The sequence below is a fragment of the Bidens hawaiensis genome, unplaced genomic scaffold, assembly GCF_021521415.1.
Source record: "Bidens hawaiensis isolate Kalapana, Puna unplaced genomic scaffold, B.hawaiensis_p1.1 tig00008563_1, whole genome shotgun sequence".
Lineage (NCBI taxonomy): Eukaryota > Viridiplantae > Streptophyta > Magnoliopsida > Asterales > Asteraceae > Bidens > Bidens hawaiensis.
The window spans coordinates 33,976-49,729 of NW_027491616.1; the positions used below are offsets into that span (position 1 = coordinate 33,976).

Consider the following 15,754-nt stretch of genomic DNA (forward strand, 5'->3'; position numbering starts at 1 on the left):
TGGAAAACTTGGCAAAAAGTTGTTCTTTCTTCAACAACAAGAGGATATCATGCAAATGCTTTTCATGCTCAACTTTAGATTTCTAGTAAATGAGAATATCGTCGATAAATACGATCACTAACTTATCAAGATAAGGCTTCCATACGCGGTTCATGAGGTCCATAAACACCGCAGGTGCATTAGTTAAGCCGAAAGGCATAACCATAAATTCGTAATGACCGTAACGAGTTCGAAAACGGGTTTTAGATATATCATCCTCATGAACGTGCAATTGGTGATAACCCAAACGAAGATCGATTTTTGAAAAGCAAGATGCGCCTTGAAGTTGATCGAAAAGGTCGTCAATTCTAGGCAAGGGGTAACGGTTCTTAATCGTGAGTTTATTGAGTTCACGATAACCGATACACATTCAAAAAGAACCATCTTTCTTTTTAACGAAAAGTACAGGTGTGCCCCAAGGTGATGACCTTCGGCGGATGAAACCTTTGCTAGAGAGTTCTTGGAGTTGACTCGCTAGCTCTTGCATTTCCGAAGGTGCGAGATGATAAGGAGCTTTGGCGATGGGATTCGCACCAGGCACAAGGTCAATACGGAACTCCACTTCGCGAGTAGGAGTTAAACTAGAAACGTCTTCAGGGAAAACTTCGGGGAAATCACGAACTACCGGAATGTCTTTTATTGACTTATTTTCTTGTTTCTTTTCCAAGACGTTGGCAAGAAAAGCCACATACTTTTTACGTACGTATTTTTGGGCATGAGTACACGACATAAGCTTAAGCCCATTGGAAGGATTTTCACTGAAAATACGCAAAATCCAATCGTCGTCTAGTGGGATACGAATATACTTCTCAAAGCACACGACTTCGGCACGGTGTTGAGCTAGCCAATCCATGCCTACTATGATATCAAAACTTCCGAGTTGCATGGGAACGAGGTCGATAGAAAAATCATAGTCGTTGAGATTTAGAGTACAACCACAAATAACCGAGTCAATCAAGATAGTTTTACCATTGCGACTTCAACCGTAAAGGACCTTTCGAGTTTAGAACGAGACGACGAAAGCATAGGCTCAAAATCAAAAGACACAAAACTCATATCGGCACCGGTATCGAATTAAATGGATGCATACACGTTATTAACCAAGAACGTACCGTTCACCACATCATTGTTATGCTGAGCTTGATTTGCATTGATCACGAATGCCCTTCCACGAGCATTGGGGACGACTGGTGTAGCTTGAGAATTCGAGGCTTGATTGGCTGGAACCTGTTGAACAGCTTGGTTGGCCATAAGTTGCGGAACTGGTTGAAATGCCTGAACTTGATAGGCTTGCGCAGGGTACACAGGCGGAGCGACCATTTGGACTTGATATGCGAGTCGGGGACACGCGTTGCGGAAATGAATAGGATCTCCACAATTGAAACATGCTCAAGGGGTGGGGTAGGCTTGAGCAATAGGTTGAGCTTGAGTTAAAACACGGTTTTGGTTGAAAGCGTGGGGAGTGCGGAGTGGTTTGGTGAGGGTTGGTTGGGTACGCATGAGTTCGAAGCATGCGCTTAGCAGGTGTCCAAAAGTCCACAATGGGTGCATTGTAGGCATGGGATGCCGAGTTGGTGGTGTCGTTGGCAAATTTGGCAAAACGGGTGTTGTCCATTGTAAGGTTTCTTTGGCGGTGGAGCTTGAAGGTTTTGGGTTTGGGTTTGTTGGTATTGAGGTTGAGGTGGGTTTTGTTGGGTTAAGGCATAGTTTTGCTTTCGTTTCTTGGAATGGTTGTTGTTGTTGCTGCGGTTTGGTTTGGGTTTGGCTTCGTCCTTGACCTCCTTGGAAGGTTCAGCGTCGGTTTTCTCAACAGTCATCTTGCTGCCTTTGAGGGTTCCCGCCTTAACGTGGTTGTCAGACAAGGATGCAGCAAGGACAACCGCCTCGCGAAGAGTTTTGGGAGCACTGCTTGGAACCGAGTCTTGGATTTTTCTTGGTAAGCCCCGGATATACTTGCTAATCCCACGAGAGAGAGGAGTGACAAGATGTGGCACCAAGATGCTAAGCTCATTGAAGCGAGCGGTGTAAGTAGCGTTATCACCATCCTCTTGCTTAAGATTCCAAAATTCCACCTCAAGATTCATGAGTTCATTGGGTGGACAGAACTCTTCGGTAACGATTCCCTTAAGTTCCTCCCATGGCAAGGCCATGGCTACATCAGCACCACGAGTGAATTTTTCTTGCACCCACCAAGTTAAGGCTCTTTTCTTGAAGACACTTGAAGCAAAACGTGGTTTCTTGTCCTCGGGACATTCTATATGGAGGAAAGTGCTCTCCATACTTTGGTACCATTCCAGTAGGGCAGTGGCACCTTTAGAGCCATCAAACTTAAGAGGATTCGTATCGGTGAAGGTCTTGTATCGACAAGAGTTAGAGTTCGAACCCGAAGTGGCTGAGTTCGAATTGGAAGCAATGGTTTGGTGCATTTTAGCCACCATTTCCGGGAGTACAACAGCCAGTTGCTTAGTGATTTGGGCTGTCATCTTGCGGCTAGAGTTTCTTACGGGATGACGAGGAAAACGAGAAGACATGCTGAAAAGAGAGTACTACGCTCGTGAGTTATCGAGTGACGATTTCGAGAAGTGGAATACTTAAACCAAAAATAAGAAAGAAAAAAAATAAAATTTGATAATACTAAAATCACATGAAAATTATATTGAAATCATAACTTGTATGTAATTTAAGAGCAGGAGTGCAACATTCTCTATTCACAAAGGAAAATGGCCACCTTTGACAACTTAAAGTTACGGTTCATATGACGTTTGGTGTGGTATGATTTGGCCTAATAAGTTCCAACACCCTTTTCGAACCCTCCAGGTAAGCAACCGGGTCCTGCGTCTGATTGGGATTTATGCGCATTGCTTATCCTTAGGTTTAAAATCCTTGGTGTCAAGGGTTCGAAAAACAAGTGTGTCACCCTTCTAGTTACGACATACCCGTCACGTAGAACCATCTTTAAGAGGATTGAAAATCATTTTTTTTAAATAAAATAAATAAATAAGTAGAAATAAAATAAATGTTTAGGCATAAGCCTTGGAATTTGTGTATGAATATGTGTATAGGTGAAGCTATAAAACATAATAAATTCGAGCGTATGAATGAATTTTTAATAAAAGTGCTGGCACATAGCACATAGGGTATACATGCAATTCAGGGCCCTAAAATAAACTATAACTATACTAGGCCGATACGTCTAACAACCTATCTTATAGTTACGGCTTTGATACCAATCTGTAACACCCTGGCTTTAAGCGGAATACGTCTGGGTGTAACGTACAGATCACTCATAGCTCGTAACACTATTAAAGCGGTAATAATTATATCATTTCATTTCATAACGTAACAAGTACACAATTATTAATAATTAAAAATAAAAAGAAACACTTCATCAAAACAATAAATAAGTTCTTTATTCAAATATCATAAGGTATACTAATGATCTTCATCTTTAGCATGCTATCGATTCAACCTGTAGTACGTTGAAAATAATATATTTGTCAACAATTAAGTTGGTGAGTTTTCATAAGTTTTTGAGTATACATATATATGAAAGGCACGATTCAACATTCGTAATGTAATAAATATTCAAGCGTAAAGTAAATGAATTCAATTAATGTCGTCCTTCCGTTCCTTTAGCCGAGGCCAGTAATAGGGGAAATGAGAACCACCTTACGAACAACCGAAGTCATAACGTTAGACGGCGTAGGTACGTCCCGTCGGACCCTCCCACTATGTGTATGTGTATTCGTTTGCGTAACTTCCACCATAAGAATAGTAAACACGTTGCAAGCAAGTTCACGTATATTAATAAACAATATGCAAGAATAATATTAACATGTACGCTAATTGTGAATCGGTTTATAAATATGCACATAACTAACGAGATAAAACTTGTGACATGCTACACCCCAAAAATATTTAAAGCGATAAAACGGGGTTATGAAGAACTCACTTGGAATGAGAAATGCGGTAACGAGGAGTCGGTAACGACTACAACAAACTAGTTGGTCCCGAGAGAAATCCCGATAATTTGTCCTCGTTATAAGGTATAAACAACATAAATACCTAAAGCGAAAAGAACGAACTAAACATGAACACAAAACAAGAAAATATGTTTATAATAGATTTGGGGATCGTTAGTTAGTTACGTATATTTAAAACGGGTTTTCATAAAAAGTGTAATTAAACTTTTATTAGTTTAGTTATTCTTGTAAATCGTATTGGAACATTAAACGAAAACTATATGTTTAACCATTTAAAATATAAATATCGGATTATATATACACTAGTAGGTACCCGCGCAATGCAGCGGCGATGACAGTTTACTTGATACTCATTTCCGGTAAATTTATCTCAACTTTCTTATTTTTTTCATAACTTTAGTGTGGTCTATCCACGTCATTTATAGATTTTAATTAAATTATATCAAACAGACGAATAAGATAATATCAGTCATAAACGTAGTAATGCATAAAAAAAAATCCAAACACATAAGACACTTTGATCCAAGCAAATTTAAACATACATTTTTAATTATTTGGTAGTATACAACAAGGTAACTAAATGTCTACCGGTTATTGACTATCGATTTCACCAAGTTAACTATTTGTGGTACTATTCTCCACCACCACTACTATTTGGAGTTGTTTAGTCATCTTTTCTGACCCATAGAGCCTTCAACTTGGCTGTCAAACACCTTGGATCGTACATCATGAAATCCTTCCAGCTTCCTGTAGAAACCTGATACATATATGAACCATGAGAAATAAACAAGTTTACAACAAACCTGTAGAGCCAGATTCAATCCAACATTTTCGTCCCACTCAAAATATTAAAAGCTGCAAAATGGATATTGTATTAGTTAAGTTATAGATACTAATGTAAATACATAGAGAAATCATTAGCTCGTATATTTACAAACATTTTACTTGATCTAGCTGGCACGTCTAACAGCTCCATTAAAGCCAAGCAATATTCATAAAACATCTGTAGAGGATCCATGTATTTTGTCATTTTTCCATGTTCCGAGGATCATCATCATAACAGCCCCAGGAAGACTTCGGCCCGCTCACACAAAAAGCTCCAAAACATCTTACTTAATCTGACCCGAAACAATCGAACTAATTGACTTAATCGGCCCGTTAATATTCGTTCATTTATATTCGTTTGAGTTTGGTTCATTTACTTATATTTATATATGTTGATTCATTTAAAAACATTCAGACTAATTTATACTAATATTAACTTGAAATCAATTTGATTTTCATATTTTAAATCCTTTTTTTAGATATATTTGTTTAATTATGAAATGTTTGATATATTGATTATTGAATTTATTCTTGAATTTAGATATTCTTTTTGAACACCAAAAATAATTTAGATAATTAACGAACGAACAAAAATAAAAACAAGCACGTTCATATCTTTAATAATAATACATACAAACAAAATAAAACCATTTGCTTAAGTGTTTATTTAAATTTAAATGATGGAACACGAACATGTTCATTTTCATAACAAATGAACACAAACACGTTCATTTTTGAACGAACAAACACAAACATGTTCATTTTCTTAACGAACGAACATGTTTCTTTACTTAAAGAACGAACACAAACACAATTGCTTTTTAACAAACGAACACATTTATCTTCTTAACGAATGCACATGATCAAGATAATCCATCTGTTTAAGTGTTTGCGTTCGTTTATGTTCGTTCGGTTATAGTTCAACAAACGAACACGTTCAATTTTTTAATGAACGCACATGAACAAGAAAATATGTCCGTTTATTTGTTCCGTGAAAGTAAAACAAATGTACAAAAACAAGCCCATTCAAGCCAAGCCCGAGCCTCAAATAAAGCTCGTTTAGTAATCGAGCCCAAGCTCGAGTCTTGTATTGGAAGCTCGTTTAGGCCTGTAAAGCCTTAATGAGTCTTGTGTATTTTTAATTTTTTTTCCTCTTTTAAACTCCTATATATTAAATTTACACTTCGCCACCAAGCTCGCGCCGAGTTGTTAAAGGCTTTTTTTTCAAAATATACACATATAGTTAAAACATATATATATAGTAATTATTTATGAAAAGGTTTAATTAATCATTATATAACGGAAAACAAAAGAAAAAACGTTAAACCTATCTAAAAATTTAGATTATACCTAAAGGTTTGTGACAAGGAGATCATCACTAACGATTTGCGCCTGCTAACCGATGTTTACTGTCATCTTTGTATAATGTTCTTTGAAAGAAGAATATATTTCTCTAAACCAATTGCACCAAAAGCTTCCGCAACCTGTAAAACATAAGTTTTAAAAAATAAGTGTTGCTGGTAATATATATTAATGAAATTAGTAGAAAGAATATATGGAAAAGAAGTCAACCTAATGATAGAAAAAAAAAGAGAATTAGCATCTTGCGTTTGAGCTAAAGCCAAAATAGCCTCATGTGCCAACAAATTTGAAGGATCTTCTATTGCTCCAATAATTAATTATCAAAATTACACATCTAGTAAAACCAAGTATCTTATGAAAGAAATAGGCTTGCATCAAATTGAAATAGGCTGCACAATTTTGGTTCAGAGTTTTCAACCAAGGACATTCGTAAGTTAGTTACGAGTCACAAACAATCCGAAATTGATTACTGAACCTACCAAAGCGTGATTAAAGAACACTCGACTTACCCGAACCACATTAAAAACATAAACAACTTTGGGACAGACAAGTCAGATTTCAGGTGGGTTCGGTTGGGATTCAGTAATCAAGTGCATGGGTCTGTTTCGGTATTCGAATACAATTACAAACGCTAGCAGGTTAAAATAAAAAAGAAAAAATGAAACTCGATTACCGAAACAGACCCTGTGTTTCTTATTTTGCCAGGACTGCAGGTATTCAGTCAAAAGCATGATCGCACGCTTTCATAGACTTCATGTATGATAATAATAAGCAAATGCACATAAACGAACATCCCGCCGAACGGCTCACCAAATGTTCAGTTCTTTTAAAGCCCACCAGTAGCCTGCTAAATTAGCTATATCTGACCAATGCTCCTAATAACCCACAAGCTTGCTGCCAACGTAAACCTATGTCACTTTTTTTGAACTCAAGTTACTCTTCAAAAATTAGTTATTGCAAAAGAAAATTCACTGAAGTGACCTGTAAACAAACAACACCATTGTTCTACCTGAACAGCCACTCCTGTAGACCACCACCGTCTACCGCAACGGTCTGTCTCGAACAGCTAATGTTTGGCGGCAGAAGGTTGTCTTCGCCAACGGGACTTGCCATTGCTGCTTGAGTTCACTAAAAACGTCTGGATATACTACGCCAAACCCTAGAACCTTCCGCTATCGATACCCAACACTCACTAACCTGGGCTGTCGTTGCCCGTTGGAGGTGCGTGAAGGAGAAATGAAGCGAGAGGAAAGCTAAAGATGATGGAGAATGAAAGAGAGAGGCGTGGCTAGGGTTCTTTTAGTAGAGACTTAGGTAAATGAGATGAAAATTTGAATTTTGAATCTGGGGTAATTATGCTTCAAGTGTTGTACATAATGCATAAGAAGATGTAAACTCTTAATTTTAAGAGTTTTGTGTAAAATGACATTCTTGTCCCTCTTATATTTATTTTAATATAGTGTGTGTGTGTATATATATATATATATATATATGTATATATGAAAATGTTAAATAAACTCTATTTTAAAGGTTCGATGGGGTTCGGTTTAGTTAAACGAGTGTAAACAATTTTTATTCTAATATAGTATTGTATTTAATAATCAAAAAGGTTTAGAAACAGTAATATTAAAGATATCAACAAAAACCGGGTCTGGGGGAATCGAACTCGCGCCCCAGGCCGGTTCAAGGTGTTTACCCACATGTACTGACCATCTGGACCAGCCTCTGTTTTGGTTAGAACATAAGAACCAATATTTATATATGATAGTTCTGGTTTTTCCCCAAATTCATTATAAACCCTAAACCTAATCGATCCCAATTGAAGATTATATATGCTCTGTTGATAAAAACTGATAGAGGGGTTTTATCAAACGCCCAAAACCGAACCCAACCCATATAAAGATTTCCTAATATGATGAAGGATTGAAGGAGAACAAGAACTAGGGTTTCGGCTTGTATTTTGATTTCAAAAACGATACTGGAGTGCCTTAGAGGTGAAATTGATAGAGGGTTATGGTTCGAGATGCAGCAAGGATGGTGCAGGTTAGTTTAGTTGCGTTAAGGATGAGTATATATAGGGTTTTAAGGGAGAATGAGGCGCGATTCTAATATATGTTAATATTGATTTTATTTGGACGTCATGGCTGTCAATGATCAATGTTTCCTTGATTATGATGTCGTGTTGGTTACACGGAAATCAAATCCCGGATTTTATGGGTCAAAAGAACTCAAAACTGGAAAAGGGGGGGGGGGGGGTTTCTTTCGGTGACGGGAGGGAAAAAGAGATGGGAGATGAGTTTGAATATATTTTTGCAAACAAGCCCTTACTTTTAGTTTTGGTTGACAGATCTTGTAAAAGTAAAGGTAGGGGTTAAATTGTACATATTGTATACTTTAAACGATTATAAATATATAGATACGAGTCATGAGTAAATAAAACAATAAAGGTAAAACCGAAAAAACATAATTAATAATTCAACGCTTTTTATTAAATATAAAGATCCGACTACAAACGGGTCATAAAACGAGTACAAAAACCGATTCGAATTTTGACGAACGTCACAATCATGCCTTGTTAATTAGGGTTTCGGTTAGGGTTTCAAACCAAACTTTTAAACCGTAAAAATGCTATATCAACGTTCTAATCTGTGATTGTGGTAAAAAAATTCATATGTTCCTGGTTTGTAATCATGTTTAAGACCAAAACATGTTTTTAGGTGATTTTTAGGGTTTTTGGATAGTTAAACATGATTGACACTAATCAAGACATGTTTATAAGATTATAACTTGATTAAAACATGATCAAAAGCTCATATAATTTGAGTTTTATGTTGAAGTTTTCGCAAGAAGATGATGGACAAGGTCTGGACAGAAGTAGGTTTAAGTGTGTGAAATGAATTGTGAATTTTCAAAAAATATCAAGTATAAACAATATATATATATATATATCAAAATATCTAGGGGTGTTTGGTGGCCACAATTAAAAGGGCCCATTGGGCCTATTTTTGTCCCATTTCTGCCTTGTTTTGCGTGCCAATGTTCGATCTCGGTCCAAAATTTAGTTCGGGTTCGCTTTTTTCATGAGAAAATATTTCGGGTGCGAAAAACAACGCGTAAACAAACGTTTTTCGGCATAATTTTGCAAAATAATAAAACATATTAGATTGTCATAAAAACCCAAAATATTTTCACGGATTGCTTATACATCTTATATAAGTGTTCTATAAGTCTTTTTCGGTTTGACTGATGATACAATGCTTTTTTTGGTATTAACGATCGCGTTTAAGTTCATAGCTTATAGTTAAACATAACCTTTTTCGTTTAAATGGTTTGACTGATGATACGTACTGGGGTGTTAATATCAACATGTTAGCCACTATAATGTATATATTACTCATATATCACCCCTCAGTATATATACAGGTCATAATCAGTATCAGTCAGTTACTCGTTTAATCGCTACGAATTAACCGATTAACAGTTTACTCACTACGTATTGAATTAGGTATACCTCGTTTTGTCACGAATGTTACATAATTCATCGTGAATACCGTGCTCCGTACGTGCCCCAGCAGAATAGTGTAGTTAAAAGAAAGAACAGAACCCTTATTGAAGCGGTGAGAACAATGTTGGCCGATTCCAAGCTTCTCGTCCAATTTCGGAATGAAGCTATGAACACCGCTTGCAATACCTGTAGTCGTGTTCCAACGGTTAAAAAGCTCAAGAAAACGAGTTATGAGCTGCTTAATAATCGTAAGACGAACCTTCAGTTTCTTGAACCTTTTGGGTGTCCTTGTACTATGCTTAAACATAAGGCAAGTAAATCTGAAGATGAGGCGATTGAATGATACTTTCTTGGTTATGCGTCACCCAAGAAACGTCTCTTTAATTTTTCTTTTGGGTGTTTAGAATAATGGTATCATTTTGACTGTCAAAGATACATTACACCACTACTAGCAAAGGAAATGATTGGATGTTCGATTATGAGGGTTTATTTATGTCAATTACTCCGTCGGTTGAGATACCAACTGAAGACTTGGTTCGTGCATATTTTAAAGAACAAATGTTTTCAATACCAAGGTCTTCTATTTATGAATATGGTGTGGTGCACACTCAACCGGAGACATCCGATGATGTTTCTATTTCTTCAGATGATACCGACTTTGAAGACTCTTCATCCGTTCCATTGGTTGAAACTCAAGATGTTCCTGAGTTACACGTGGGAGAATCTTCCTAACCTTTAAATGATCAATTGGTTGAGGAAAATGTCACCAATTTACAAGACGATGTTGTAGTTTCTGAGAATCATTGGTGATGTTAATGACGATGTTCAAACGTGATGACAAGTTGCTAACGTATGCGAAGATAAAGTATTGTGTGCATACGGGGATATGCATGCTTCGGGAATCACGAGTATCACTCGATACACTTGCTTTTTATCTCATATTGGACCGACAAGTGTTCCTTTGGAACTTCAAGATTCTTCGTGGGTAGAAGCAATGCAAGAAGAGTTGAAGAATTTTGTGCGACGGATCGAATAAAAAGCCTATCCCGACAAAATGAGTTTTTAAATTGTAAGAAGGATGATCATGGGGTCATTGGTAGAAAAAAAAGCACGATTAGTTGTGCAAGGTTTTAATAAGCAAGAGTGCATGGATTACATAGAAGTATATGCTCTGGTTGCAAGACCGGAGGCTATACGAGTTTTCTTAGCCTACGCAGCCTTTAAGAATTTCAAGGTCTATCAAATGGACGTTAAGAGTGCGTTTCTTAACGGGGAACTTCATGAAGAGGGTATGTGAAGCAGCCCATGGTTTTGAAGATCTTGACTATCCTGAGCGTGTTTACTAATTAAACGAGGCTCTATATAGTCATAACCAAGCCCCGAGAGTTTGGTATAGAACACTTGCTGACCATTTGATCGTAGAACCTCCAAATGAGGGACTGTTGATTGTACTCTCTTTTACAAGATGGTCGAAGTGGATTTGCTCCTTGTCCAGATTTATGTCGATGAAATTATGTTTGGCTCAACAAATGACAAGTTATATACGGACTTTGAGAAGTCGATGCAAGAAAAAGTTCGAAATGAGCTCGATGGGAGAGGTGAGTTTCTTTTTGGGGTTGCAGGTTCATCAGTCTGACGACGGGATCTTCATCCATCAGATGAAGTATGTGAACGATGTCTTGAGCCTATTCAAGATAACTGTCGGAAAAGTCCCTTCTACTCCTATTACCGTGGGTCACAAGTTGTCACCGGACGAATTGGAGGATACCATTCATCCGACCCTTTACCAAGCGATGATTGGTTCGTTAATATATTTAATCGCATCGCGTCCTGATATAATGTTTGTTTTTTTGACTTTATGCCAAGTATCAAGCGAGTCCCTGAGTGACTCATCTAGCGACTGTGAAGCGTATTTTTCACTAATTAAGGGGTAATCATGACATCAAGTTATGGTATCCCACGGATGATAATTTTGATCTTACCACTTTCTCATATTCCGACTATGGAGTATGCAAGATCAACTTCAAGTCCACAACGGTGGGTTGTCAGCTTTTAGGAAACTGGCTTATTTCCTGATAGTGTAAGAAGTAGATGACGGTCTTCACTTCAACCACTGAAGCTGAATATGTGGCAGCCTCGAGTTGCTGTTCACAGGTTCTATGGATCCAGCGACATTTACGGGATTACGGTTTGAAATTTCTTACTACTCCAATTTATATTGATAACTCTGTTGCGATATGTATCACGAAGAACCTCGTGCACCACTCTAAAACAAATCATATTGAAATTAGATACCATTTTATCCGTGACTGTTATGAAAAGAAATTAATTGATATTGAAAAGGTTCACACGGATTATAAAAATGTAGACCTTTTTACCAAATATGTCAATAAAACAAGATTCAAATTTTTGCTTGGTCTAAATAGATTAAAATCATTTGATGATATTCCTATGCTTGGGTAATCATTTTTTTATTATTTTCGTACAGTTTTGTATGTTAAATTTTTCTTTCTTTAATATTTTGGTGTTTAGCGAGAGAAAAATGGGAAAACACAAATATATTGTGCTTTATGTTTGTAATGATAAAATCCAAATACTTTCAAATATTTTTAAATACAAAAACATTGAAAAATTGCTCCTCAAAATGAGTTTTGAAGCAAATAGAGAAAATGATAGTACATCGATCATTTATATTCTAAACTTTAGTTAAAAATAGGCATAAAAGACTGTGTGCTTAATTGTCTTAGTGCATTGGTAGGTCTTAGACGAACGAGTAAGGAAGAGTATGTGACATAAACATAACATTGCCAAATTGAAAGAGGTGTTAGTCTCTTACAAATTCTTGGTGATGAAGGCATAAATGTAATAGCCTTGTCATACTTAAGACTTAAATATGTTTGATCACCAAAAATGTTACAAATTTAAATACGCGTCCAGTTATTGGTTAATAGTGCAACGTGTAACATCCTATTTTCTGATTTCAGTTAATAAACGAAATATGAGTTGTTATGAGTCGGGCTAGTGTTGGGTAAATGGATATGGGTTATGGATTTGGGTTATGGAAGAAATAAGGAAAGACCATGGGCTTAAGCCCATGATCAATAATTATATAAACCATTAATTACCCATTTAATCCTTCATTTACACATATCCCTTACACCACCAAAACACACACTTAAGCTATCTCTCTAGTTTCTCTCTCACTCTAGCCGAAATATAGAAGAAGAAACGGATCCCGACCCAAGGTATGATAGTATTTTGTTGTATGAGCTTAAATCCGTTAGTTATGGTCACGAAACAACGAGCCAACACCGTTAAACCGTTTAAGTCATGAGATCCGGGTGGAATCGGGTATAAACCGAACCTATGATGAGCTTAGGGGTCACCCTAGCTCAGATCTGGATCGAACGGGACGAAAAACGGTGAAAAACGAGTTAAAACTTGTTTTTCCGACGTGTTCGCGGTTTTCCAGCGGCTTTCCGGCAAAGGCGGCGCCAGAATAGTAGTACGAGGATAAGGAATGTCAGGGAATGTTCTGACATTCCCTGACCTAACCCTAGTTCGCTATGGGGACTTAACGAACTGAAGGTGATTCGTTAGTTGATTCGCATAAGGGGGCACAACGAACTAGCTCTAGTTCGCCTATGATTCGTCTCTGATTCGTTAAGGGAAAAGGGTAACGAATTACCCTTGATTCGTTATGATTAGTTCGTTAAAAGAAATTACGAACTAGAAGGTCCGATTCGCTACTTGGACTGGTTCGCTATATGTACTGATTCGTTAAGGAGTCCAGTTCGTTAAGGGTTCAATTCGTTATAGGAACCAGTTCGCTAGGATAATCCAATTCGTTGTGAACCAGTAACGAATTAGAAGTTTAACAGAATGATAGAATGGTCCCTGGACTTAGAAAAGAATGATTTATTTACAAATAAGCCCTTGAACTTTTTAGTAGCAAATTATTCTATGATTCAAAATGCTAATGGAAAATGTGTTAAGACAGTTAATGAAAATAGCGAACCCTAGCCAGGGGCTCTGCCCCTTGGACCCCGCTAGGGGTTGCCGCCCCTAGAACCCCGCTGCCAGGGGCGCTGCCCCCGGACCCCCGTTCGTTGTAGGTTATATAAAGATAGATGTATGATATGACTAGCAATAGTTAATTGATGCACGTAAATTATTATACAGTTAGCCGTGCCCAACTGAAGAAAGGAATAACTATAAATGGTGAACGCAACCGCATTGAGGTGAGTTTCTAGCCCAACTTCCTTGTTATGTTTTCGGGGCTGTGTGCATACTCGATGTGATAGTTAATACACTTACCTCAAGTGGTAAGTGTATGCCTTGTATGATGTATGTATGATGATTGCTTGACGGTGCGTGAACGATCTTCGGATATTGCATGTACCGTCAGGTGGTAGCTAAAGATGTGATTGCTATGTATGATGTAAGATAAAATGCATGTATGAATATATATATGATGTATGCATAATGTACGTATGATATGTTAATGGTACGTGAACGCTCTTCGGAGATTGCACGTATTGTCAGGAAAAGTATCTAAGAACAGGTATAATATATATGATGTATGCGTAATGTACGTATGATATGTTAATGGTATGTGAACGCTCTTCGGAGATTGCACGTATTGTCAGGAAGAGTATTTAAGAATAGGTGTAGTATGAAGCGATGGAAGAAAGGGTACCGGACCTTAATAATATCCGAGGATGAAGGGTACCGGACCCTAATAATATCCGAAGATGAAGGGTACTGGACCCTATTAATATCGGAGGATGAAGGGTGACCGGACCCTAATAATATCCGAGGATGAAGGGTGACCGGACCCTAATAATATCCGAGGATGAAGGGTGACCGGACCCTAATAATATCCGAGGTATGTAGGGTAAAACGCCCTTTATAATGTATGGTTAGATATGAATGTTTATGGACGAATGCTGATCATGATATGTATGTAATGCGTACCTTCGGGCACGTATATGTGCATGAAAATTAAGTTATGTAATTAACTAGAACTCACTCAGCGTAGCTGACTTTTAGTATGCACGCAGGCAAATAGGTTGAGGCAGCTCGCGTGACTGAAGACACATGGCATGGAATCGAAGATACTGGCATCTCGGAGAAATGTTGTGATGTTTTAAAGACTATGTTTTGCTTTAATTGACTACAGATGTTTTATAAGACATGATTTGATGGTTATGTAAAATGTTATGGTTGAAGTTTTATTATTCCGCGAAAGTTTTTTTTATTAACTCTGATATTTAGAACTGCGTTTATGAGTAAATCCAACACCAAAGTAAGGCTACCGGTAACGGGACCTTACACAACGGTGTATGGTCTTATGGTCTTAAATCCTGTATTGATAGGCTGCTTCGATAATTCTGAACTCTGTTGGGTCTTTATGCGGTTTTCCATCTGGGTATTCACAAATGTGAATATTGTTTTGATCAAAAGACAAAACCGCAGTTTTAATGCCCATTAAAAGTCTTTAAACTTGATCACAATTGTAATTTATACCAAATTCACTACTGACTTGATAAAACCACACAGTGAGTCGTACAATTGTCCCTCCCTTACTCACATCGTAATACCAGTAAGAAACGTACCATAAGGGATACAGTGTATGTAATCCATATAGATGAAATCGTGCATAGTCAAAAGTGGGAAAAGAATTCGAAGTATTGCTTGATAACGGTGGTATATCTTGTAGTGGGGTTATTTGCTAGATTGCTAAAAATAAAAATTTTGATCAACTGATTTCAAGTTTTAAAGTGATATGGTAAAAATCAAACTAAGCCTGAACCAAGATTAGAGCCTGATAGTTTATGATATTACGTGCCTTAACTGAAAATTAAATCATATCACAAAAATACTCGAAGGTTGGTTATAAGATTCAAGTGGATAACAATACCAATGACTGACTTAATGCCAGTCATAATAAAGCTGAAATATAAAACTGTTATGGACGGATTTCTTAATCAATATGATTCCCTGCTCAACTAACAAATATATGTATTGTTTTCATAGA

General features: G+C 37.2%; 1 protein-coding gene across 1 annotated transcript; it reads right to left on the bottom strand.

The window, feature by feature from the left end:
- Positions 1–409: 409 nt before the first annotated feature.
- LOC143529494 (uncharacterized) lies at positions 410–892 on the bottom strand. The gene has a single exon (XM_077025272.1). It carries the CDS (start codon positions 890–892, stop codon positions 410–412), a length of 483 nt encoding a protein of 160 aa, XP_076881387.1.
- Positions 893–15,754: the final 14,862 nt, after the last annotated feature.

Bases quoted from the DNA above. Each gene is read 5' to 3' on its own strand.
- LOC143529494 (XM_077025272.1), bottom strand. From the start codon at position 892: ATGGATTGGCTAGCTCAACACCGTGCCGAAGTCGTGTGCTTTGAGAAG.